The 27,001-nt window shown below is 44.0% G+C and overlaps 1 protein-coding gene across 1 annotated transcript in view; it reads right to left on the reverse strand.

The window, feature by feature from the left end:
* Nucleotides 1-25,824, reverse strand: part of PDIA5 (protein disulfide isomerase family A member 5) — a 101,219-nt gene extending 75,395 nt beyond the window's left edge. The window contains exons 1-3 of the mRNA XM_086750794.1: nt 25,720-25,824; nt 13,372-13,498; nt 10,123-10,210 (exon numbers count right to left, since the gene is read on the reverse strand). Coding sequence (XP_086606920.1) covers nt 10,123-10,210; nt 13,372-13,498; nt 25,720-25,809 — 305 coding nt within the window. The 5' untranslated portion in view covers nt 25,810-25,824. The remainder of the gene's footprint in view (nt 1-10,122; nt 10,211-13,371; nt 13,499-25,719) is intronic.
* Nucleotides 25,825-27,001: the final 1,177 nt, after the last annotated feature.

Consider the following 27,001-nt stretch of genomic DNA (forward strand, 5'->3'; position numbering starts at 1 on the left):
ATTCACATCCCAGTCTCCTCTACTGGGAGATATTTCTATCATTCGAGGTTATGATGGAGCTGGCAGGGAGCCCAACTGGAGCGCTCCCTGTAAACCTCTTGGGTCCCTTGTCAGTGTTTGCATGCGTGAATAATCACTTTGCACAGGCAGCCAGCTGTTACCAAGGCAGGAGGAGGGCAAGGGACTTGTGAGGAAGATCTGTCCTCCTTTGGCTCACCACCAGCGAAGCCAGCACATGAAGGGGACATGCCATGGGCATGTCTCAGGAGCAGCGCAGGATGCTTTGCTTGTGCAGGGCTGCCCACAGGCCTGGGAGCTCATCGCTGTAACGACAGAGAAACAGCGAGAGATACTGACGGCAGTTCCCAGTGGCAGAAACAACCCTGAAAAAGGCTTTTGCAGCAATGTAGCAAGGTAATTTGGAGACAGAAAGAACAGAGGACAAAGCTAGACAGGAGGAACACAAAATAAGATCCAGGGCTTTGGCTGCTGTAAGTCCACATTGGTTTCTAAAAACAAAACAAGTCCAAGTTGGAAGGATCCTGAGTAAGAGATGGTGCCCGGAGGTGGCAGTCCAAGACATCCTCCTTGGGACAAATTCAAACATTGTCCTGGCAGGTCCTGAGGGGAGCAAGGTAAGACTGAACATCCTCAGCACCATCCTCTCTCACAAGCACAGGTAAGATCATCTGCAGCTCCCTAATTACTTCTCTTACCACATAATGCTGCTCATTGGCTTATCATCAAGACTGGAAAACAGCCCTACAACCACATCAGCCTCAGGGGAGGAAGGATCTGGAATGATTGTCAAATCCCCTCTTAGGAAATGACAAAGATGCCATCCATAAAAAAGTTCATGTTTCCAGTTGCCAACAGAATACCACTGTGTGCATGTGCTGTGCGGCCACACCACAGTGTTGGTAGCTACTAACACTTTGCAACGCAGACTGACACAGCCTTCTTCATCCACACCTACAGCGTTTCCAGGCACAAGAGAAGTGATCAATGAAAATGCTGACAGCACCAATTTAAGTAACCAGGACAGTAAATCTACCTGCACAAAAACTCTCTCACTCCTCTATCAGCATATCACATAACCACATGTGAACCACAGACCTCACAATATATAAACAAATTTTATCTCTTCTATCTGTACGTGTCTCCGTCTGAAACAGCGCTCAATAATCCACATAAATTACGCTTTGGCAGTCCCTTATATCACAGTTGCACCTGTAGACCCCAACACGATCCAGGCTCTGTTGTATCTGTGGCTGCACAAGCACTGTCACTGTCCCAAGAGCTGGAAGAGACAAGACTGAGCAGGTAAGGAGGAGGAACGCAGGGTGATACGGCTGAGCAAAAGCAGGGCTGCCTACAACACAAGCCTCCCAGCACGGGAAAAAGCTTTGGAACGTACCAGTCAAAGCTGTCATCTTGTTATCAGTATGCTCCCTCATTATTGTCTCTGTTGTTTAACTGCTTTCATTCTTTTACATTATGGTGAAAACCATCGTACAGAGAACAGCTCCAGTTATAACTTCAGGGGAGCACAACTGCACTTTCAGACCAGTCCTCAGAAATGAATTATCAAACAGGGTTTCCCAGCTCAATGCGCAGCCTCTGCAATGCCCTCTGGCTATCTTCCAGAGAATACCCTCTCCAGACAACAGACTGATGAACATCCTGAGAAAGCATGGAGTTGAGATCCTGCCAAACAACTGACTGAGCTTGTGACCCAAAAAAGCAGTGAAAGGGGTGTCAACCCTAGAAATTTCTTCAAGCCACCTAAAAATAAAAAGCACATTTGCACTTGCAAGCCTAATCTGAAAGAGGAAGTCATTAACAGTCAGTTGTAGTTAGATGTGCTCCTACGGGGGTGGGGGGTTCAAAATAAAAAATGCAATTCATTAGCCGTTGCTGGGGACAATATGGGATTTTGACTATGCTCCTTCCAGTCATCAGTCCTACCCTCCACCAAGGACTATGTGATCCATTTACACTACAGCAGCAGCCTGTGTACTTTGCTGACCAAACAAAAACAGGCAGATCCTTGCAAAACCCTCCTCCTCTCAGACCGTGGGCATTGCCTCCCCATTGTCCTCCCTCCCCCCTCCCAGTCTGGGGCGGCAGCTGCTGATGGCATGTCACTTTTATAAGGCCCCTCATATTCTCTAACGATTCCAGACCTTTCTGTATCAGTCTCTTGAGAAGAAAAAAAAAAAAAAAAAAAAAAATTAAAAATCACTTTTCAAACCATCAGCCTAGCTTGCAAGAGCACTTCTCCAAAGAGCTGTGCTAAGCAGAGGCTGGATGGCAACGGCATACATCTGCGAGAACAGAAAGTCCATACGCAGCTGTCCATGCAGACAGGCAGGCACTTTTGATACTACACTCCTGAGTGGGATTTAAGAACCTGCAGACACCAAAATAGGAACAGGACCCAGGAGAGATGGATGCAGAAGTAATCAGCACAGGAAGCTTAAAACACAAGATTTGTCTTTGAAAACAATGCAACATTTTGTCACCGTTCTAGGTTCCTGATGGAAATTATCTCTAAAAAGAAGTAACAATAGCAACAGGTTTCCATAGCACAGAACAAGTGAGCCACTCAAACAATGCGGCAGATAAAGAGCTTGAATCTTTTAAGGGATGGGGAAGCATGAAAAACAAAACCAGAAAACGTGCTGCTGGAAAGAATTAAAGATTAGGATTAACAGGCTGACCAGACAGAGTCTCATCTGAATTTCCCTGATTTTCTCCCACTTAGAACGCAGCAACAAGCTTCCCTGTGACCCACGAGGCGATCACAGCCTTCTGCTCCAAACGCTCCCCTGGAACGTGCCAGGAATGCAAACAGAATAATCCATGTGCTGCAGAGACCCAGCACCTCTCGTCAGCCAATACAAACGACTCCCTGTGCCCATTAGTCAATTAGAGAGGCCAGGAATCTATAGGAATGAGATTAAAAAGAAGTATTTTCCAAAAACTAAAACCCATGAGATTAATTCTCACTGCAAGCAAGAGTGAGTCAAAGAGCAGAAAGAAACCCAAGACAAAAAGGTAACAGGTATTGTCAAGCAAAAACAATTAAGGGAAAAAATTATAAGATCCAGCCCTGCAGAAAGTCAAGAAGTTACAACGAATGGTACTTTCCATGGAAATATAAATCAGTAAGAGGCACTCACCAGCCCACATACCTGCATAGAAATAAGGTGAACACATTCACAGGAGCTACCAAAGGCTCTGCAGGAACTTCTAGAAACGCCAAACACTCAAACCCTCTTTGCAAAGCAGCAGCTTTCCTCATCAGGTCCATCCAGACCTCCTCTAACCCACACAACCCAGTACAGGGAGACATTGTCCCAACCTGGCACACAGGATGACAACCACTCTACTTTGGGTTTACGCTAATCTAAGATCTCCGTGAAGGCAGGTTTTGAATCTATCGGCCATGGGCACGCAGATGCCGCAGCACATTATATTCTTACCTTGGCGCCTGTATTATGACCTTTAGCTGCACTACGAGCCTGGAGAGGATGCTAGAGGATGTTTCAAATGAAGTACTGAATGCAGGAAAATGGAGGTAACTTTCCATCAAGTCTTAGCTCACTTACTCTTCATTTTAGTCTGAAAAGCAGCAGTGTTGAAGATTCACAGTTAACGAGCAATGCTAGGCAAAACCCACGGAGCACGCGTGGTCAGGATGAAACTGAGACATGAGCCCAGGCTCATGCACCCAAGTACTACAGTGGATTTTAGTTAAATGCACTGCATTTCTGAATTAATGCAATTAATGCAATTAAACCCAGACTAAATGGGTTTATGTCAGGAACTGAGAGTTTACTTAAAAAAGGAATTTTTTTCCAGGCTGGCATAGCACTTCCTGAATGGTCACTCTTACAGTAAAATAAAAGGGCTTTAATGTGAATTAGCATTAACGGCACAGACAAGTTATCGTAGAGACAGGAGGAAGGTATTGAAAATCTATGCTGCAAATGCACAGTTTGCCCATATAAATTGCATCCACACGAGGACCACGCTGTCAGTATAACTACGCTTGCAAAGTGTTCCTGAGGGATCCCTGGCTTACCTCCCCTGGACCAGCTGCACACAGAGCCCCTGCTACCTCTGCCAGGCTGGCATCTAACGTTACGCGCCATCCGCTCCCGACCTGCCACTGCCCTTCGCCTTCCAGACAACTGGAGAAAACAGCAGAAATCCCAGACACTGCAAATCTACTTGGATAGAAGAGGTCACATCCGTGCAAGAGCAGCACTCCTTTCTTCTTCCTTTTTTCTCTCCCCATTAGATCTGGTCATTTTTATTTGCAGTTTCAAAGCTTTTCATCAGCTTTAAAATCCAACTACAAGGAAGGAAGATGAGTAGACTTATTCTCTTAAATAAATCCTACTTCTGATTGGCTTTATAGGAGTGAAGGTAGAAACTAAAGAGCAAAATGACACTTAATACCATCTGAATCAGTAGCCTTATTTCTGAAATTCCTCCCTGCTGTTTCAAGGCATTAAACAAGTTCATTTATGATTGTGTGTATGGGTAAAGCCTTTCTGTATCAAAACATTAGGAAATCAGAAATTTTGGAAGGAAGACTTCATCTAAAACGCAGAAATTGGGGGAAATCCCAGAAAAGACAACTACTCATTAGATTTGGCTCTCTCCTGAACCAGCACAGCCTGTTTAGATGCACAGCCTTGAAAGGGCTGCTTTACCGGCCAAATTATGGTCTTGCCTTTATGCTAAGTGTCATAGGATTGCAACAAGTAATTACTAGGGATGGGGACTACAAGAATGACGCACAGGACAGACAAAAGGGACAAGAATGACACACAAAAGCAGAAAAAGTGGGATTAAAAACAACCAAAAATTAGTCAGACATTTTAACCAGATGGCATTTCCTCTTTCTAGCAGTCTGACGTGCTAAAGCCAAGCACATGCGCTATGACAGCAGATGGAAATCACACAGCTTTGTTTATGTTTGGGACCTACAGTAAAGGGAACCATGCAAGTTTGAGCAGCGAATAATTACCCAGAGCCAAAGAAATGTATGCTTTTTTGAAAATACTTGTCCACAATTGGGCAGGAACTATAATCAATAGAAAAAAAACTCAAAACAATTGAGTAACAGGAAAACTCAGGAATATTCACTAAATCACATTCAAGATGGAAAGAGCTAGTTTCAACCTCTTTTGCCCCCTCCTCAAAGCTGCACCTGGCCACAATGCATTTTATAACCTGCCAAACATTTTCTTCTCTTCAACAAAGCCATTTTACTTTCATTCCCCTTCCAATTCACTCAAACTAGTTACAGTCTTCCAAGCAATATCAGTCCTTAGCTGGCCCATCATCTATCACAAAATCTACTCAAGAAGGCTAGAGGACAATTTTATACTGATTATTCTTCAAAACCAGACCTCAGAGCATCACAAACTAGGACTGGAGCTTTGTCTGCTTTAAAGACAAGCAACAAAAATTTCATCTTCACTCCAGCAGTAATTCCATCTTATTGTGTTCCCAGGCACATCACTTAATACCTTTTACTTGCCTACATGTAGATTTGCCAGGAGTTTCCGTGAGGAACTGTGGGATGCAGAGGCTCTGAACACACACACAGACAGTCCATCTGCCTCTGCAGCACACACCAGCCCCACTGCGCCCCAACCTGCTATTACAGTTTGCAGCATCCAAACTCTGAGATTACACAAAAGGACAAGACACCTTATTTTTTTTCAGACATATTAAGCTTTCAATTCCCTATGAAGCCCTCCCATTTTCAGAATTTCTATCAGCCTCCTACTAAAAATAATTCAACAATAGTCCTCTGCTTGCTTACATACCCATCCCAACAGCACCTGAACGCACTAAATGAAGAGCACTCATTTGTGCTGCTGTAGCATTTTTCCTTTCAAAGTTCTCCAAACTCTTTACAAACATTGACTAATGAATCAGGCAATATTTACCCAGTTGCCTAGAAAACTGATACACCTTTTTCAACAGCACAAAGTAACAAGAAGTGAATCATTTGCAGAGCCAGGAACAGAAGCTGAGACTCAGCTCCTACTAAATGTGGTATCTCCTCAAACATGAATCTCAAAACATTTGCTCATAAGATGACTGATCCATCTCTGGGACACTCTGACGATTTACCAGACCGCAACATTGTGCTCTACCCCTGCTACTAGTTTGCCTCAACTCAGAAACAAAGCACCAGGTGTTACAGGGAGGAAACAAATAAATAAAAAATAGCCAAAAGCGTTCTATTTCAAACTGACAGCAACAAAAAGTAGCCATCACACAGAAGACTGCATTTTACCAGGCATTATTAATTCAATATTCTGTCATCTCTCACACCACTGCTCATTCAACATCAAATGCCTCAGCAAGGACTTCCTAATTAAAACACGGAAAGGCCAGAATAAAACATATTTTTGTCACATCATTTGTAGGTCTTTTATTCACAACTGAACTAGCTTCATGTTTAATTATGTACAGAGCCACATATGCTATCTCAGCACACAGGAGCAAAGAGCGACCACTCCAATGCTGCAAGCAATTGTTGTTCTGCCCCTTCATCTTCAGCAGGAGGCATCTGCCTGCGCAAACTGATGGAAATCGCCCGTGAACGAGGACCTTATCTGCAACACTGCACGCAGAGGCATCCCTGGGTGCGCTGCGCTCAGCATGGCCCTGCTCCAGCGTGGCACTTAACGCAAGCGTGCAGGAAAGGCAGGTACCTGGCACCTCCCAGCCCTACATCTCCTAAGCCCAGGCATTCTGGAGACCTCTGCTATCCTGCCACAAAGTGATAACTTAAATGGCAACCTCCTCTACTCCACACTAACTGTCTCAGCAAGAAACCAAGTATTTCCCCACATTATGCTGAAAAACTAATCTCCCTGGTCTCCCTGAGACCACTCAAACTGGAACTGAAAGCTCAAGTCTAACCTCTGTCTCATACCACAGACCTGACAAAAGCCAAGGCCAAGGAGAATGGTTTCCACGTAAGCCAGCAATTCAGGCAGCCCGCCTCCAGCTACAAACCTGCACACTCCCCTCCACTGTAGGAAATACAGAACATACTGCCGAGACTTAGCAACCCATAACCATTTCCATCAGTGGAACAGTATGTTCTTGCTTTCTTCTGAAAATGAGGGGAAGAAGGAGAATGACAAGAAACAAAAAAAGCACTCCTAATAAAGAAAATAAAAAGACTGCCGTCATCGCCACGGGGAAGCAGACACAAACCACAACTCCGCATGTATGCCAGCCTTGCCAATGCTTGGATCTGAAGGCAAAGAAGTCCGCTACAGCGGGATGTGAAGAGCAAAGCCAAAATTCCCTGCTAAATATTGCTGCCAAACAAACCATTTCTTGTCAATATTTGTAAAACAAATTGAGCCCGTGCTGTAAATATCCCTGCATCTGTGTGCTGCTTGTTTCAGTATGAAGACTTACAAACGAGCTTCACAGCATACTTGCAGTGGGAGAATGGCTTGAGCAGCTCTGCTAGGACTCAGCTGTTCAGGCCCTACAACTGGCCCTTTGTGACCGGTGACAGACAGCACTACTGCATCCTCACTCGTAGTATCGCTGCAGTGAGGTGGGCAGCAGTTTGCAGCCATTTGTATACAAATAAAAAAGCAATAAGCAAAGGAAAAAAAAAAAGCTTTCAAGGAAAAAGTAGTTGTTTTAAAGTTGCCTCAACACTACAAGACTGATTTCAGAATGCTTTAAAGGTTTAACAAGCACATCAACCACAAACTTGGTCCAGGCTCAAACTATCTGTTTGCGGCATTTTTTTGCGTGCATCAAGACCTCTCCTTTGCCACAAGCCAGTCTTCCAGCTCGCCTTGTCCCATGAGTAAGTTCAGAAACTTTGTTATGACATCCCTCTGCAGAAGGGAGGGACAGAAGAGACATCTCTGACTAATACCCAGCTACAGTTGGACAGATAACCTATTTTTTCCAGGTTCTTCCCAAACGAGTGATCTGAAAGGAAGCATGGCTCAGCCCTCAAAGAGAGAGCTACAGCCATCGCCACATTACAGCACCCTTGTCCACTACCTGTCACTCAGCAAATGGCAATCTGACCATGGTATTACAGGCATCAAAGCAAAGTTTTAGGAACCTACAAATCTATTCCTAGGTCTCCTAACCTCTTACAGCATGACCTTCACCAGGCTGCTTCACTCTGGGAATAACTCACCTTTCATCACGAACAGGAAGCTTAATTTAAGTATTTCCCCACCACAGTCAGAGGGAAGGCACTGCAAGTACCAGGCTTCCCATGAAATGTATTAAAGCACTACCTGGAAGAGACTTTAAAATACATTTGTTGCAAGTAACTTCCATAACAAAGTTTGGTTTAGACGTCAGCATTTGGAAAGGGAGAGCATATTAGGGTTTGATGAACTGAAGTTTATTTTACAGCAAAACCAAACAACACATTTCCCTCCCCATCACCATCACCTATGAACTCAGGAGCAGAGACTGACCCATTGAACTAAGTAACAAAACCTCTCTGAATTTCAAATTGAAGTCCTAAACGCTGAATCTTTCCTTCTCCAACCCAGAACTAAAATAAATCCCGAAGATGGTTATTGCTTAGTTGTATTACAGCAGTATTTTGAAGGGCCAGATGAACAACCTCATCATTCCAGCAGCTGTGCACACGTGCCACGTGCACACACACACAGTAAGCCCCTCAACAGAGAGGCAGCCTAAAACAAAAGGGAAATAGAAGACAAAAAGGTAGTGACCACTCCAGAATCACAAACGGGACCAACTAACAACTAAAGCCAAGAAGCTGGTCCAGTATCCTATTGGCTAGCCGTCATTACTGACAACCTAAAAATTGTTTATCAGTGCTTTTGTTAGAAAAGGAGACTAGATTTCAGAGATATGTCAGACCTCCATGCAACCTTCTTCCCACCAGGGTTAATACAATTTATTTGCTGGCTTTTCAGCAGGTGGGAACTAGTACAGGCTTCCCTGATCTTTGAGGAGCAGCCCTGCTTTCTGTCAGTCTGTTCCATGATGTGGAACATGGTCCCCATCAGACCGCCAGAGATGAAAGTGTCTGTGCATTTGGACGAGCCCAACAGAACGCAAACAGAAAGTGGAAGCAGAGGACTCCACAGGAGATATACCTGCCTGGTGGCGGTGGGGGGGGGAGCAAGACAGGTTAACCAACAACAAAAGCACGTTAACTTCAGTTTACCAATGACTTACTCTAGGTCACTGCTTGATGGATGGAGGTTGGTTTGAAAAGTATAGTTTTAAGGGAGTCACATGATTTTCAGAACTGACTTAGACTTATGCATAGCATAAAGTTATCATGGCAAGCCACCCAAAAACAGGTAAGCAGCAAGCTGTTTCCCTGCAGCACAGGAAGGGGAATTTGCCACCTGCAGGCAGAGCTCTCAAAGCAGTAGAGAGGCACTATGATACACAAGTTAAAACCACAGGCAACGTGTTATTGAGCAGAACCACAGTGGAGGCTTTCACATCTGCAAATCAGAAAGTACACACCTGTTCATTCCTTCCCACACAAGCAACCACTTAGAAAAACAAGTTTCCCTCCCTTCACATTAAAAATTGCTGTGAACCTACAAGCACAGAGGTAGTTCTTTAAAATAGAGTACATTTTGTTGAGAAACACAATGGATGCTCCAAAACCAAGCAAACAGCCCTGCTGCTTGTGCAATATTTGCTGTTGCAGCAGAACTGCACTGCCCTGCAGCTAAAGCACAACATGTGGGATTCTTCCTCCTCTAGCTTGTGGGAAAGCTGGAGCAGTTTCCATGCTACGTGCCCCCACGAAAGGCGATCCTAGCAGGGGTCTCCAGGTTCAGCAAGAGGCTGAAAAACATACTTTCAGAGAAGCAATGACAACAACCATAAGGAAAAAATGATTCCCCACTACTGGTCTGAAGAAACAGAGGACAGTAAGATGTAGGCTCCCTGCAGCTATGAAGAAACTGCACAGAATGATGTGGTTTCAGTTACAGGCAAAAAGTTTCAGAGTAATCAAAAAAGCTAAGTCAGCAATAAAAGCCAAAAGAGGAGGGGGGCTTAGGGGGGTGAGGGAGAAACAGTGTGACATACCCGCAGTCTATCCAGCTTATAGTACCTCGTCCTTTCACCTCCTGGGCCACGCTGGACAGTAACCTGAGTGAACTTTCCGCAGCAGCAGCTGGAAAACAAAACAAAATAATAATAAAAATAAATCAACAGCAGCATTATTCCTCCACATAGAAAAACTCAATGGTGCATTCCTTTGTTCTGAAGCACTGGAAGAACACTTTGTCTAATTTGAAGAAACCAGTATGAGAGGGATCAGTAAAATCTTCTGTAAACCAGGAATGCTAGCTGCAGCTGAAGTTGGGGGGCTCTTTCCCTCCACCTCACCTTAAACATGCTGAAATTCATGCCTCCAGGCACACTCCCTGACCTACATTTAAGGAGCTATACCATGCCCTCTCCTGCAAACCAGCTTCTATCCCAGTAATGCTTTTTTTCCTGTGGCTGGGCATCAACCAGTTGGTACCACTGCCTGCTAATTAGAGGAACTTCATTTAGGACCTTCATCAGCTATAAGGGCAAGATATTCAGCATCTCTGCCTGCCTCAATGCTATCCCTGTCATACACAGAAAATAACACACTGTTATTCTCATAACCCTGGGAGATACCAAAACCAACAGTCGTGAGGAGCGCAAAACTATTAGCAGAAAGCACCCAGAAAAGGTCCTTCCAAGAACTGAGTGTATTATAAATACAACTGAGATATTCATAAAGCCATGCCACATGTGTAGATTTTGGAAAACACTTCCATTCCAAAACTGCTTTATAAATGGTATTAAAAATAAACACAGAAGAAAATGGGACTAGAGCTCAGGAGAGAAAAATACAGAGGTTCAAACAAGTATCAATTCCCCAAAAAAAAACCTAACAGAAATGGTTTCATGCCTCGATAAATAGAAAATAGAAACCCAGAGCCTCTTCCAGATCTATTTAAACCGCTGCTGCTGCTCCACAACTGCTTCAAATAATTGAATATAAGAACGGCTATACTGGGTCAGACAGTATGCCTCTATAGACCAGTATCTTGTCTCCAACATTTGAGAAAGTGAAGGCCTATATAGGTCAGAGTACACAAGTAGAGCCAGTGGGTAGCAATAATCCCCTCAAAATAAACTTCCACAATTTTTATTTCAACAACCTCCTGAGCCAGAAACAGCTTCTTCGTATTTGACAGCCTTTGCTCGGGCCTGATGCCATCAGAGACGCCAGCCCACACATGTTAGCTCTCAAGAAACTCTCCTACCCCCAATACTGGCAACATGCAACTGCCACCTCTCTCCAACACAGGGATGTAGACACACGAGGGAATTCTCTGCATGTACACAGAGTGGAACAGTTCAACAAACACCCTTTAAGAAATAAGCGTTCAGGATAGGACAGACTTGTCCCAGAAGACTCACTAGCTGAACAGCCCTGGCAGGATACCCAGCCGGTAGGATAAACTAAACATCTCCTATAAATGAGGACATCTGAAACCAATGAATTTTCTGCATGAGATAGAAATACTCATCCAGTTTTGCTCAGCAGAGAAGCAAAGCCTTTGTTCCAGCAATGCAATCGGCTGGCCAACATCTCATCACAGCCGGGGGATGTATATCTGGGATTAGAACTGCACCTCCAAATTCTTATCTCTTTTTTTCCCCTCCCCTCTTTCTGGGTGACAGTTAGGCAAGAGATTTTTAATTGTGCAAGGATCACTGTTCTAGGAAGAAACATTAATCCCACAGTCAGCTCCGCATGCAATGCTTTAGATTGCTAAAACCAACCAATTAAATAACAAAAACAGAAAAAAGAAATCTCCACAACACAGCTTTTGAACAATGCCCATAGGGCAACATTTATTTGATGACTGTCAGAGCTGAAGCGTTCTGGTTGTGCTTCTGAAAATGAAAGCAACCACCACTTAAAATATTAAGCGTAAAAAGAAAATTTTCCCTTTAAAAAGCTGAATAATATAGATGTCTTTTTTATCTAAAGTGTTCCTTTCAAAATCAAAAAGCGTTAGAAACTCTCTTATGACTTTCACTTTGAACCTGTTACTACAAAACCATTTGGCCAAGTTTGAGCACTTAGAGTTCCACAACTATAGCAAAACATAAATATTTTAACAAAAAATTGTCACATATATCATTTTAATTGTTTCAGAATAAGCATATATTTAGGAAACAAATTTAATTACCCCAGCACTTGCACATTTTTGTCTGCAAAATTGTTGGATACTGGGGTGAGGGGAGGGAGGATATTGGGTCACCACATACTGCTCCAATTTGCCACACTATAAACCCAGAGCAACTCTACCAACATCATTGTGTTTAACTGAGATAAAACCTTTGCAACAGAATCAGAAAGGGAGGACTCAAACCCCAAACAAAGGATTACCTTGTACTGCTTGCCTGCAGGAAGCAAAAGGAAGTAACAACACAATCAAAACCAATACAGCACTAAGGAAAGTCATCTTAGTGACACATTTTACTTCTTGCTGTCCAATGACTGACTTCCACATCCACAACAGCGTTCTGCACTTATGTATGGAGCTTAAAGACTGTTTCTTCATTCTACATGGTGTCACACAGAACACCACACCAAAACAAACAAGGCATCAAAGGAGAAAAAGTACAGCAGGAGCAGAACAGAGCAAAAGGGAGAGCAAACAGACAGGTAAGAGCAAGAACAAACAGCCAGAAAGGAGAGTCTGAATGAGAGAGAAGACAAAGAGACTCAAGAGGACAGGTGGCACGACATGAAATGAGCCATTTCTCCCTCTTACAAAGGCAGCTCATTTTTTATTTTTATATTTTGTTAATTAAAGTTGAAAGACAACCACGGGACACTGAAAGCTGTTCGAAGCAAAGATAGATAGATTTCAGTACTATACCTATTCATTAAGCCTTTCGGTGTCACCAGGAAACCGAAACTTGCAAACTACTGCAATAAACATACCAGAAAGCTGGCTGACAGCTACTACAAGCAGCCAGTTTTGGAGACAAAGCCAGAATAACATATATTTTTGCCAATGTGACAGAGCAATTAGAAGGCGAAATTAAGAAGACTCCAATCTTGAAACATCAGGAGCCTCTGAGTTGGAACAAAGGACATTTATCCTGAAGAAGCTCTTGTAGTCACGTGAGGTTAACACTGAATAGAGAGCAAGTAATGGCAAAGAGCTAAGTCATCTGAGCATGCACACAGTCACACGGATGTTCAAACATACGCACCTTGCTGGACACAGAGTTGTGACATGAAAAAAAAAAAAAAAAAAGACTACGACTTACCAGATTTGGAATACAGCACTAGTATGTTATTCCGTGTCCTGAGAAGCTTCTTAAAATCCTTGTGGTCACTTATTTTTTCTATGAGTGGAGACACCTTTAACGAGTATACAAATGCTGGCAAGAATGCCTAGAGAAACACAAAGCCAGAAACATTAGTAACAGCTTCCATGCTGAGAAACAAAATACAAAGACAAATTGCTTTTGAAATTGCTTGAGACATGCTGTCTTAAATAAACTATCATATCGATTTGATCAGCAAAAGCCAAAGAAAAGAAAAAAAAAAAAGCCATACATACGGCTTATTGAAACTGGACCAATATGACTCCCAGCAAGCATGCTTAAGCGGAAAGATGAGATAAACACAACATCAAGAAATATGGTTTTAGTTAAGAAGCCACTCCTTTTAAAAGTTCGTTCCCTAGTCAGATCATCAGATTAAAATTCTTATGTAAATTTAATACACTGCAACAGGAGAGGCAGCAAATTACCACTTGGAGAGCGCTCTTGTCCCTAGATCCCAGAACACTGTGCAAACACTATCCAGTACCTCGATATCACACAGAAGACAGTGAGAGCCATGAAGTTAAAACAACTAACCCACACTGACACAGAGCAGATGAAGGAAATTAAAACAGAATTTTCAAGTAATTCAGCAACCACATTACGGCACTAACCACAACCCTCTCCCACCCACTCTTCCAAAGTGGAACAGGGCTTATGTTTCCCACTGGCCACACCGTACCTCACACATACACCAGTGCCTTTGCCAACAAGATCAAGGTCGGCTTCCACCGGCCACATGGAAGGCACAGCATTTAATCTCTCTGCATCTCAGTTCTATATCTATGCAAAGAAAAATTTTTGTGATTGCACCTTTTGGTCTATTTAAATCATGACCGCTCCAGAGCGGACTGTCTTTTATCCTACCATAAAGTATAACTCCTATCAAAATACGACCATAACCTCAGCTGGGGCCTTCACTGCTCATTTGTACTGCAATAATCTTCAATAATAATAATAATCATATCCATCATGCTACGCTGCCTCCCTTCTGCACTGTACTGAATTCATACTAATGGAATTATTATGGGAAGCTTAGCTGGAGAAATTATCCAGTTTACACTCACCTTACAGTAAAACCTTAACACTTAATTGCTTAGCTAAAAGCTTTAACTCATTTGCCTAACACACACAAGAGGTTCAATATTTTCTTAATTACTGAACTAATTCTGATCCTGTCTTGTTCCAACTGGGCTGGAAAATGTGTCCAGGGTGGATGTGAAGAAGTAAGAGGCTGTTCTTGCATCCCATGTATTACAGATTGCTGCATTCAAAACAAGGCACCAAGCCAATCAAAGTCAGAACACGCAGCCCCAGGCACTACACTTCATCACAAACCCAGCTATTTGCAAACACCACGTCACTGAGGCACAGAAACAAAACCTGCACCTACAAAATATATTTTATAAGTGCCAGAAGTTTTTACATGCGGAAAGGGGAGGGAGAGTTTTGGGATGCATGGGGTAGAGGCAAGAGGCTGAGCTGAAATGGGAGTCATCCTCAAAACAGCCTCAGGACGTGTTTGGGAATTTAAAGTTACTAGAAGATACACCTTTAACATAAAATATAAAAGCACGACAGGCCGCACAGGCTTAGAGTGAATAAGTTACCTGACTCCGCAGGCAGGATTCCCACCACGGAGCCCTGCTGACCAGATCATCCGACTGTGAGAAGGGAAAACGCATATTTGCAAGTCTGCCTCCACCTTCAGCATCAATGTCCTTGATGCTTTAATTCAACTGACAGACTCACATTCTTCTAAATCCAGATGTCCAGAGCTCAGCCTTCCTACTTCAGGCTGATGCATGTGAATCATTTGTGTATTTTCCAGGATAAATACATGGTGTTGCCAATCAAAGTAGACAAATATAGTTGTGCTAAGCGTAGTGACACAGACATGCAAATTCCTGCTCAAAACTCATCGCAATCAGAGGCTGTACAGGAGGGATTAACCTAACATTGACTTTCGAGCAGATCTCTCTAATCCTAAGTACACTTTTAAAAACTTTTTCCTTGCAATTTTTTAACTATCCAAGTGTCTTAAAGTTTTACTTGCGTCTTGAGGTACAGAAGGTAAAATCTAAACTTCACTGAAACTAAGGCTAAATGCAGAGGGAAAAAAATTAAACTATAGGTTGCTTCTTTTAGAAGCTTTCTTTGTTTAGAAAATTGGACTCAAATAAGGATATTCTAGTCTATGAATTCACTGTCAAAAAGAAAGAACTGAACTAAAAAAGCCACAAAGGCCACTTTCAATGTGACACTAAATGGTATTATGAACTTTGTTTAAAGCATCTGTACAGTTTTACTGACAGCTTGGAAGCACTTGTATTTCATGTCTTTTCCAGATGGAAAGGCTCTTTAGCCAATTTCAGCAAATTTTCTTTTTTTGTGTGTGTGTGTGTCCTTATAATGGCAGAGCTATAAAGCTCTTGAAAAATTGGATTCTGGAAACAGTGACAGCTTTAACTACTGCCTTGTCGGTGTTGCCACTAACAGAAAACTCGCTGCACTGGTGGAACAGCAGGTGCTTTGAGCGAGAAGCACGTCACATTGCACGTATTCGCTGCTACTTTGCCCAGTTCCTCCCCAGGTATCAAATCAATACGCATTACTCATTTTCTTGCAGTTTTACTACAGCAGCTCTCTGCGATCCTATGGTTTAGGCCAAAACCCACTGGGAAAGGCATTGTGCATAGAAGCGCACCAACCAGCCCTGTCGAATAAATCATAATCTCCCTTTAATTAAGATTAATATTGCAGCCTTTCCTGGTTATAAAACCCAAAAAGTCCAAGCCAAAGTCATGGAGTGGGACAGAAACACCGTGCCTGCACATCTAAAGCAGCCGCAGCAATACTGGGAGGTTATCAGCTGAGCTGAAAAGTTCACTACCTCCCAATACATATTTGCACTACATGCTGTTTGCAAACTGATAAGAATTAAGTAGTTCCACGTTCTCCAGCTTTCTCCTGCTGAAATTAATGAAGACCATATCGAGGAATAAACCACAGGCCAGTTTACTATTAAGTCTCCCAAAGAACCTCTGCCTTCGCTACCAGCTCCACTGAAGGCAAGTGATGCCGAGCAGCCACTTCCATCCAACGCACTGCAGCTACAGCCCCATTAGGGCTACAGCCAGTAGTTCTGGCTACAGCATGCAATTAAGAGGATGGAAAAGAGAATCCTATGGAAGCAGTTACACGCTCCTCTTCTTCACAGAAAACCAGGCTGATATTCCTGCACAGCCCACAGGCTAAGCGGCAGCAAAGACAAGGCTCATTTGCATGTACTGTGCTATATAACTTTAATTGTGAGATATGACTCAGGTAGATTTACTCCAGACATTTTGCTTAAGTCTTTGCAGGAGAGCTCATCAGCCAGGCACTGCCTGATCAAGCACTCTGCTTCTTGTTTAAATCCAGGGCACAACAGGAGATGAGCTCATATTAAAAAAAGAAGAGGTCAAGAAAGGTGACAGTCCCTCCTGGGCAGGAAGACTCTTTTCATATGCGTCAGGAAGTGCTACATTCACACATATGGAACTCTATAAATAAGAAACAAGCGAAACTCTCTTGTCACTCAGCATCTGAAAGCTTTAACTTTTCAGCAGTGGTTGTGAATAGATTTTAAGAAACCCTCCAAACATTTTTCTCAAGAAGCTGCCTACCTTGGTACCCGTTAAAGGAGAAGGTATATCAGGACCAACACGTGCAACATCTGTGCCATCCCTGCCCTGTGACAGTTATGCTGACAAGAAATTGCAATAAAACTGGGAGGGTCTATTTTAATTCATGCTGTGTTTGCACAGTGCCTAGCATAATGGGTCCTCATCCATGTCTGGCTCGATAAACTGGAACCAATATTACAGCCACCCCGATGTCCTCGGACGCAGGAAACTTTTGGTGGGGACCTTCAGAAAAAGGCAGGCTACACACAGCAGACTATGAAATGCAAATCTGGTAGCACTTCCAGTCTGCAGATTTTCCCTAGCTCAAGATCTCAATCTGAATTTATTTTCACAGAATTTTTTACGGTGTAGGTCACACAACAGTCATGTGATTGCAGTGTCTGATCTAAGATGCAGGAAGGATGCTCAAATAAAACATAAGCGAACCCAAACTCTCAAGACAGTAAATTCAAAACTACTGAGAGACACTGCTACTTGAGCAGAAGGTACAAAAACACGAGTGCTCTAGCTCTGCCTCTGCTCTTCAAATTAAAATACGTATTTAAATATATAATCTTGCAAGCTAGGTGGAAGAGGTCTGATCAGTCAAAAAGGTTTAATTTTCCTTTTTTTCCCCACTCTCCAGCAATTCCTTGCAGAGTTGCCAAACACACGCAAGTGTTAAAGAGCGCCGAAGCACTCCACAGCCTCACTCCCTCAGAACTGGTACCCAAGAACCATCCGAGCTTTCAGAAACCCTGAGGTAAAGACAGGCAAATAACTATTTGCTAATTATACTGCCAGGACCGACACTATTGAAAAGTGTGGTCACCCCTCAGGCCACGTTTTTTCAAAATCATCAAGGATCTGAGAAAGTAGAGTTTATTTCTCAAGTTTTTACTCTTCTCTGAATCTCATTTCAGAATGAAAAAAGGGAATATCTTTCAAGCAGCCAAAATAACATATTTTCATATTTTACATTTATTATTCAAATTAAATGTGATAAATGCTTAACTGCTGTTCCCACAGAACCCAGTTCCATTTATGAGTTGCTCCCCAGAAAAGCTTCGTGACAGCATGGTCTTTTGCTAAGGATAAGCAGCATGTCTGGAGAATTACTTATTTATTTTAAATCAAGGGCACTCAAAACATATGGTTTAAAAACAAGAAAATACAAATCAAAATTAAATAAGGAGGCACTATCAGAGGAACAGCATTCTACACTGGACAGAAAAGCATTTCTTATTTCTCCTATTTCCAGCTCAAGAGCATGAAAATATGTATTTCCCTAGACACAAATTATGCATAAAAAACATAAGCAGATATACAGCTGAAACAGTGCTTAGGTCCCTGAATCCATATGTCAACATACAATTTTTATGCACACATTAACACTTACATGTATAATTAGGTAGACAATTTGCGCACTATTCGTCAAGAATAGCTGGGGCTGACAAGAACAACTCAGACTCCAGCACAACTGCTGCTTGGCAGGGACACAGTCTTACACTCGACCACAATTTCAAAAGCCCATTTTTCAGCAAGACATTGACTTTGATTTCTGTCTTAGCTTAACCGCCCACCGATGTCACTCTCATTTTAGGACAACAGCATTCAATCCACTGTAAATATGATCAATGAGCCACCCTGTACATATGAAACAGATTGTGTCTGACAAGGCATTTTATGGGAATCTAGCTGAAGAGCGAAACTGCCTCAAAATTCCAAGCAATAACGGAGATGACTGAATTTAACTTCATAACTAATTTCTTTAGGAGGGGACTAGTTCACATTCTAAACAAGGGTCTGCCCTGCCACATTAAAATGAGGGGAACAATGATACAGGCAAGAAATCCCAAGAACAGGACTAGATGTCACCTTCCCTTTCCTCCTCAGTTCCCAAAATAAACCCTGGGATGAAGCGCACACTTAACTTCAGAAGGTGGATTTGAAGGAACTTTTCTGTATTGTAGTGATGGAGGTTTGGAAACCAGCAGATCAGCTGCTGGCATGGCCAGGTCCCGGGGCGTAGGGAGTGTACACATACCAAAAATATCAGCTCTAAGTCATCTCCAGGCAAGCAGAAGAAACAGATCTGTTGCTCCCTTCCCCCCAATTTGTTCTCACTTAAAAATACAAGATGTACAAATCCAAAGCCCCCTTGTTTACAAGAATCACAGTTTGACTGCAGATGTTTTATCTTCCTTCTTCATCACACAAACCACTCTTGACCTTGTGCAATAATTGCTTGCTTTTCACTCACAAGCCCTCCCTCTGCTGCTATTTACATTCAGGGTTGTGCTGCTTTGATCACTGAGCCATTTGTAACAAATGCCTTCCAAGATGGATAGTGATAAGTAGGACAGTCCCCTGTTTTCATTCATGATTAATATCCAAAATAGCTGTAGAACATTTTAATCAAATCAGATGAGGGGAGACGGGTTATGTCTGTTACCCAAATGTATCTCAAGAAGCCTGCTAAGAATTTATTATGTGAATGATGAGGAAAGAGAACAAGTAGCATTTGGGTCTCAGGCTTCAGGGGTCACAACTGAAGTAGTGACAGTAGCCCCTGCGATCCCGCTGGGACACAACACTATCTTCTCCCAACCTGTCCTGGCTGTGGCTGGGATAGAGTTAACTTTCTTCCTAGTAGCTGGTATAGCACTGCGGTTTGGATTTAGTATGAGAATAATGTTGATAACACATTGATGTTTTAGTTGTTGCTAAGCAGAACTTACAGTAAGCTAAAGACTTTTCAGCTTCTCATGCCGTGCCAGCGTGGAGGCTGGAGGGGCACAAGAAGCTGGGCAGGCACACAGCCAGGCCAGCTGACCCAACTGGCCAAAGGGATATCCCACACCATACGATGTCAACCTCAGCATATGAACTGGGGGGAGGTGGCCAGGGAGTGGAGCAGGGGGAGAGACTGCTGCTCAGGGACTGGCAGGGTGTCAGTCAGCAGGTGGTGAGCAGGTGCATCACTTGTTTATCTTGTGTTGTTTCCCTATCTTCATTACAATTTATTTTGGTTTTCTTTATTTTAATCATTAAACTGTTCTTAACCCACCATTTTCCTTACTTTTACCCTTCCAATTCCCTCCCCCAGCCCACCAGGGGAGCAGGAGGACGCACAAGCAGCTGCGTGGTACTTCGTTGCTGACGGGAGCTAAACCACAACACAACCACATCCAGAAGGGTTCCCAAACTGCAACCTCCTGAGGAACCCCAGCACAGATGCTGCAGCACATCAACTGCAACTGATCCAAAGAGTCATCTACAGGCTCAGTGGGGAGTGGTGACTCCAGCACCCACAGCAGCATAGGACGGCCAGGCGAGGAGCGCTCCAGCAGACACACTGGAAGATCAACAGCTTTTGCATCAGAAGACTGGCAGCATTAGAAAACCATGGGTTTTGCCCAACATTTGCAGACATTCCCATTGGATACTTCTTGGGTTTTGTTCATTTCTCATAAGCTCCATGGAAGAATGCATTCTTACTCTGTATATAATCCAGATCATTTCTAGCCATTCAAAGAATATGGAAGTCTGACATTTTATTCTGGTGGGTCATATCTGCAAGAGGCAAGTGTCATATCTTCTTTTGGTCACAAAGGCAGGTAAATTAAAATCCTGATACAGAGTATTCTCTAGCTTCAGCCGAAGAACGCCACAAATAAGGCATTCTACTTAACATGGTACTTGCTATGTTCACTTTCCAAATATAGAAGACAGCAAAAAAATACCATGGAGACGTCAAGATTTGACTAGACTCTACTGCTCATATTGTTCTTAAACACCGGGTTTGAAGGAACGTAAGCTACAGGCATAACAGTCTATACTAAGGGTTGTTCTTAAGGGGTCTGTGTAGCCAGTTAACTGTATGGTTTATCACTCATTTTTCAAATGCTTAGTGAAGGAAAATCTTGCAACTATTTACTAATTGACAACTGACTGTAATAGGGTCAATTACTAATGCTAACAAAGAGCTTTCTCCTTACTATGAATGTGAGGCTCGCTCTCTCATAAAGCCAGGCATCGGTGCAATACATATGAAACAAGCTGTTGATGAAATAATGTTTTAGATACCATTTCTGAATGAGCACATTTGGAGGACTTCAGAAGCTAAGGGCAGGAGCAAAGCATATGCCACATAATCCCCCACTAAAAACTGAGTTTGAAGAAGTTCTTTAGAAAACTTATTTAGATACTTCTAAAGAAGTATCACCTACTCAAGAAGCACACAGGAGATGCTATAAAAAGAAGACAAAACCACTATTAATGGGACTTATAAAGAAGAGAGGGTGAAAAAATGACACCTGCAAATCCTTAGCACATAATATGGCACTTGTTATCTTCAAAGCATTGCACAAATATTAACTAATTAATCCTCACATTTTTCTGCCAGGTGTTAGGAGACAAAGCTTAAATTAAGCAGTTGGAGTAAGAGTCACACAGAAAGGAAGCGATCTGCAAGAGGCAAAAGGGAGGCAGCATCAGAGTAAGCCAGCACACAGCTGATCCTAGAGCAGCACACAACCACAAGCTCATGGTGTGCCATCTTTTGAAAAGCGAGGAGGGGGAGGGAAAGAGTCTATTTGCAAATGCACTGTATGACTATAAACCCAAAGATAACAGAAAGGACATCATCAAGGCAGCCACAAATGAGATTACCTTCGTTATCTGTGTTCTGCAAGCACACAAATCACAGCACCCTCCATCAATGCTACCAGCTACCAAAGTGCCAAAACTTAAGACTTGCTTTGCTATCAACTTTTTACCATTCACAAGCTCAAAATGCTGGTAGGATCAAGGTAAAGCACAACTTATTTCCAAAGTGACCTTGTCCACATCAAGAAATTTAAGGCAATGCTAGTTTGTGATTCTGGTGGCAAATTGCATTAAGTTTTTCCACTCGCAGATCTCCAAACGCAGCTCTGAAGAAAAGTGTCTCATCATCTCCATTTTACTGAAATGAAGGAAGGAACTCAAGGAACTGCATCACCAAAAAGCAAAAGAAATGGTCAACAACAGAACAAGCACCTCTTCCATCAGCAACTGCTCACAAGATCGTGAGCACACCCCTGGGCAGAAACACCACTTCTGATGATGACATCACACTTTTGTCAACATCGGGTCCTCTGAAGTAGATGGGCACTTTGGCACCAAGGTCAATGGATTCAAAACTTCACTTCATAAAGTATGGAGTTGAGTAACAAAACCAGTCCTGAAAGCCAAGGTTTGATTTGGGAAGGGCATCCGAGGAGACAGAGCATAGCCCACATCACAAGTTTTACAAATCCGTGTTTTGAAGAGGGAACAGATGAGTAGGAACAGGGTAGGGGGACAGCAACTACGGGATTTGTCTCTACAATACTCTCCCTCTGACTGCAGCAAAACGCTTCCCAAAGCAGTTCCTGTAGTACAAACAGTAACTGGAAGGCAAGAGGCACTCCCAATTCAAGCCCAAATGCCACCACAAGAAACAGCACCTGAGCACTGCAGAGGAGAAACAGCACTTGCATCCTGCCTGCAAACCCACCAAAGGCAAAGCTGCCAAGCTGGGGGGCTACCTGCAACACAAGGAGTGAGCCACATCCAAGCCCCCTCCACAGCCCTGGATTCACAAGTCAGCACTCACCGGTGCATTCCTTTGACGTTACTGGGACTCCAGGAGCTGGAAACCAAAAATGTTCTTCTCAAGCCTTTCTTTGAAGGCACCGAATTTGAATGGCACCAGGTAAATAAGCCTGCTTCCCAATGGCTGTCAGTCATACTCTCTTAACTCAGTTTCTCTGTCATTAAGCCAACACTCAGAAGATGAACTGACCTTTGCCACATTGGCCTGGAATAACATTTATTGGTGTTTGCAGAGCAAATGGACCCCAGATGCATAATCCTGTTGGAAGCAGTGGCTAGCCCCTGCTAGGGAAAGGATACTATGCGATACATCAGAGGAAATACAAAATCACCTTGGTGTGAAATTCCTTCCCGATATGTGTTAAACATAAATCCAGTTCTTCAAGCATGAAATATAGTCAACCACTTGACATACAAAATAGGGAGGTACCTCTGAAGTTAAACCACAGTTTCCCTATGGCTCTCCAAGTGATTCAAGAAATAAAACTTTAGAGCAGGCAGAGATCACTGCAGCATCTTCAGAGAATCATAGAATGGTTTGGGTTGGAAGGGACCTTAACGATCACCTAGTCCAACCCCCCTGCCCTGGGTAGAGAGACCTTCCACCAGACCAGGTTGCTCAAAGCCCCATCCAACCTGGCCTCAATGTAGCCAGTCTTCCTCATATGTGGTGTGTCACATTCACAGTGATGCAGAAGATAACAACTTAACATCTTCCATCAGAAGATACTGAAGTGTTTTCTTCATCCAGCTTTGTAGTTTTCCTTTTACAAATGCAGGAAGTCTTACACAGATAAGATTTCAATTCTCGGAAGCCACCTCCAATTTTGGGTCCTAATTTAAAAATGAGCCCTGTTTTTCAGGAGCACTATGCATGGACAACTCTATCTGCTGTCCCAGATGCATTGCAAGCACTCAGCACTTCCAGGGGGCAAAAAAGAAAAAAAAAAAAAAAAAAAGAAAAAAAATCACATTTGAGTACATAAAAAAGGACAGGCAGGAAGGAAGGACAAATGTTCTCATTAACCTCTGTCCTACCAAGCAGCTGGCATTACCTTCCCTTTAACTTTACGCACTGAGAATGTCCTGATTTAACAGCCTCCCTGACTTTGCAAACATTGACTCAAGAAAAATTTAAAAGCAGGTTTTGCAATGTCACAGCTGTAGGCTAGTTTTTTAATCCTAGCATACAGTGAGTTATATATTTCAAGATGAAAAATCACACCTTCAAGTGCAAGATAATGCAAATTGGAAGAAATAATTTAGACTACTTGTACACTGCAAAGGGGAAAAATTAGCTGAATCAACAGCTCAATGAAGACATCTGCTCAGCATGCAGCATCACAGAGCAAATAAAACGCTGGGGCAAATTAAGAAGGGGAAGAGAGAATAACATGGATAAATTATAATGGTTTTGTATAATTTCACTGACAACAGCAGGCCCACTCTGCGCATCTCAAAGACACCAACTCTGCAATACAAAAGGTCCAAAGAAGAGCAACTAGAATAGTCAGGAACAACAGATTCACATGAAGAAAGCTGGGGGGGGGGGGGGGGGGGGGGGGGGAAAACAAACCAAAACCAAAAAAACCTACAAAAAAAAAAATCACAGTAAAATACTTACATGAACATAAAATGAATGGTACAGTACGATATGGTCTGACAGTCACAGTGGATAAAGAAGGAAACACCACAAATAACTCCACATGTTTAGCTGCTTTAAATGAAGGGAAAATTCAGCCCACTTGTAACTACACCTGGTCCACAGAATATACTTAATTTGAGGAATACACTGCCACAAGTACCATTGATAAAAGCACTGTGTAGATCAAGGATGAGCCACAGGGGAAAACAAGCCACACTAAGTCCTCTCAAATATTTTAGGAAGAGTCCAACCTGACTTCAGTTTCACTTGAAATTAATAAACAAGTTGCAGATAGCAGAGGTCTGTGCTTCTAGGCCAAGCTTAGAACAAAACAAAAATTGTGTGGGATGCTCAGCATGTCTTTTCCCTCCTCCTGGGTGAGCCGATAGCTAGGCCCCTGCCAGGAGCAAAAGGCTGCACCAGACAGGGCCGATGCTTTCCGTCCCACATCGGCAAATCTAATATTAGTACAGAATAAGCGTCTGGCAATTAGCAATTCCGCACTTGATTTGTATGAATTAGATGAGCACTCCTAGGTAATGCATTTCCAAATACACTTCAGATCACAAACGCATAAAAGAATTAACATAATTTTTCATTAATTATTAACTCTATTTGTCCAAGCAGAAGGAAGAACCATAGCTCATGCCAGCAAAGTAAATAAAGGAGTGCTTTAAAGCAAGCCTTTGCCAAGCTTTGGAGCTATTTATGCTAAATTCTGTGGATAAAAAGAGAAAAATCAGACTTTAAAATATCTCTGTAAGCCTAGGAGTCTCCCTGAGGTAAGGAGCGCTCTACTTAGCGTAACGCCGGCGGAACGAGCCCAGATCCCCCGGCACGCCCGGGGAGGCGCGGGCAGAGCAGGGCTGCCCACAGGTGCACAAAGCCCAGCGAGGCGGCTTTGCAGCGGCAGAGCGGCCGCGGCCCCGGCTGCCACACCGGGCTCACCCACCAACGAGCCGGGCGCCCGCCGGTCCCAGCCGCCGCGGCCGGGGGCTGCAGCCCGCAGCCGCTCGGGCAGATGCGGCCGCACACCCGGGTGGGTTTTCTCTGGGTGGGTTGGTTTTTTTTCTTTTGAAAGACGGAGAAAAAGGGAGGGAGGGAAGCAGGAAAGCGGCACACGGGCTGGGGAAACAGCCGGGCGGAGAGCTGCCGGAGCCCGGGGCGGCGGCGGGAGCAGCCGCCGCGCCCAGCCCGGAGGGCCCGGCCCGTCCCGCTCCCAACTTTCGCCCAACTCCGCCGGCCGCGCCGAGCGCCCCCGCCCCGCCTCGGAGAAGAGGGACACCGCGCGCCCGCCCGCCCCCGCCGCCCCGGGGCGCGACCGCCGCCACTCACCGCCAGACCGAGCAGGAGCAGCAGCAGCGGCGGCGACGGGAGCCGTCCGCAGCGCCGCGCAGCCCCCGCGCCCTGCCCCGGCACAGCCATCGCCGCCGCCGCCGAGCCGGACCCGCTCCGGACCCGCCGCCGCTGCGGGCTGCTGCCACGTCTGGCGGCGCAGGCGCGCTCCGCTGGCACCGCCCGCCCGCGCGGCGGCATGACGGGGCCTGTAGTCCGCCCCGCGGAGCGGGGGATGAGCATCCTCCTCTTCCCCCCCCGGGCAGAAGGCTGTGGTGCTCCCAGAGCCACACGGCAACAACAACAAAAAAAAACAAAACCAAAACCCAACAGCCCCAAACCACTGCCGGCACTCACCATTAAAAAGCAATCTCCATCCCATTTGCTTCAGCTGAGGTGAAAAAAGTTCCAGCTCTTCTCTAACGTTCCCACCGGCCTTCACTCTAGGATTAGGTTTTTTGTGCCTCCCAGTTCCTTTCTGGCAAATAACCGCGTTCTCCATGCTTTTTTGTCAGGGTCTTTAAAAGCTTCTGCTGGTCTCACAACTGGGGTAAGAGGTGAATAAAGAAACAGAAAATAAGACAGAGTTAACTGGAAGAGGGGCTTAGAGACTAGGACCTGTTCTTGTCGGCTGTTCCCACTTGTTATCATTAAATCCTAAAGAAGAACTGCGCTTTATCCTCACGCGTTGGCAACAATGCCAAAGCGCAAGCACATAAATACACTGAGTCTGAGCGGGACCAGGTTGTGCAACCTCCCTTATAATCAAACTATCTGAATGAGCACTGCATCCAGATGAACAAATGGGTCTGTGCCCCTCGTTAGGCACGTCCAGTGAGCCAGCTCTGCCTCACAAGGACATCCCAGATGCCCTGCCAGTAATCTTGATGTCAAAGCAGGTCAGCCACCTTATAATTGGCTTCCCACAAACAGGAGGGATCTTCACCTACTGCCCAGAGGCTGTGTGAAATTCTTCCTTGGCTCAGAAACATCAAAGGAGAATCAAAGGCATCTTTTCGAGTCTGATCCTTACAGCTGACTGTCGCCTGAGCATTAGACTAAGAGGTTGGCTGCAAGGGAGCAATTTGTAGATCCATACAGCTGACTGATCACTTTAAGCGGTGATCATGAAAACTGAATGCTGTTGACATTAACAAGTCCCCTGGTGGAGACGTAATTTTGCAAAGCAGTAACACACGCAGAGGAAGTTATTACTACCAACATTTACACTTTTGTGGCATCTTTTGCGGCAGAACCAGAGCACACTTTTTCAGTTACAGCT

This window comes from Chlamydotis macqueenii, chromosome 6 (assembly GCF_036417535.1).
Source record: "Chlamydotis macqueenii isolate bChlMac1 chromosome 6, bChlMac1.mat, whole genome shotgun sequence".
NCBI lineage: Eukaryota > Metazoa > Chordata > Aves > Otidiformes > Otididae > Chlamydotis > Chlamydotis macqueenii.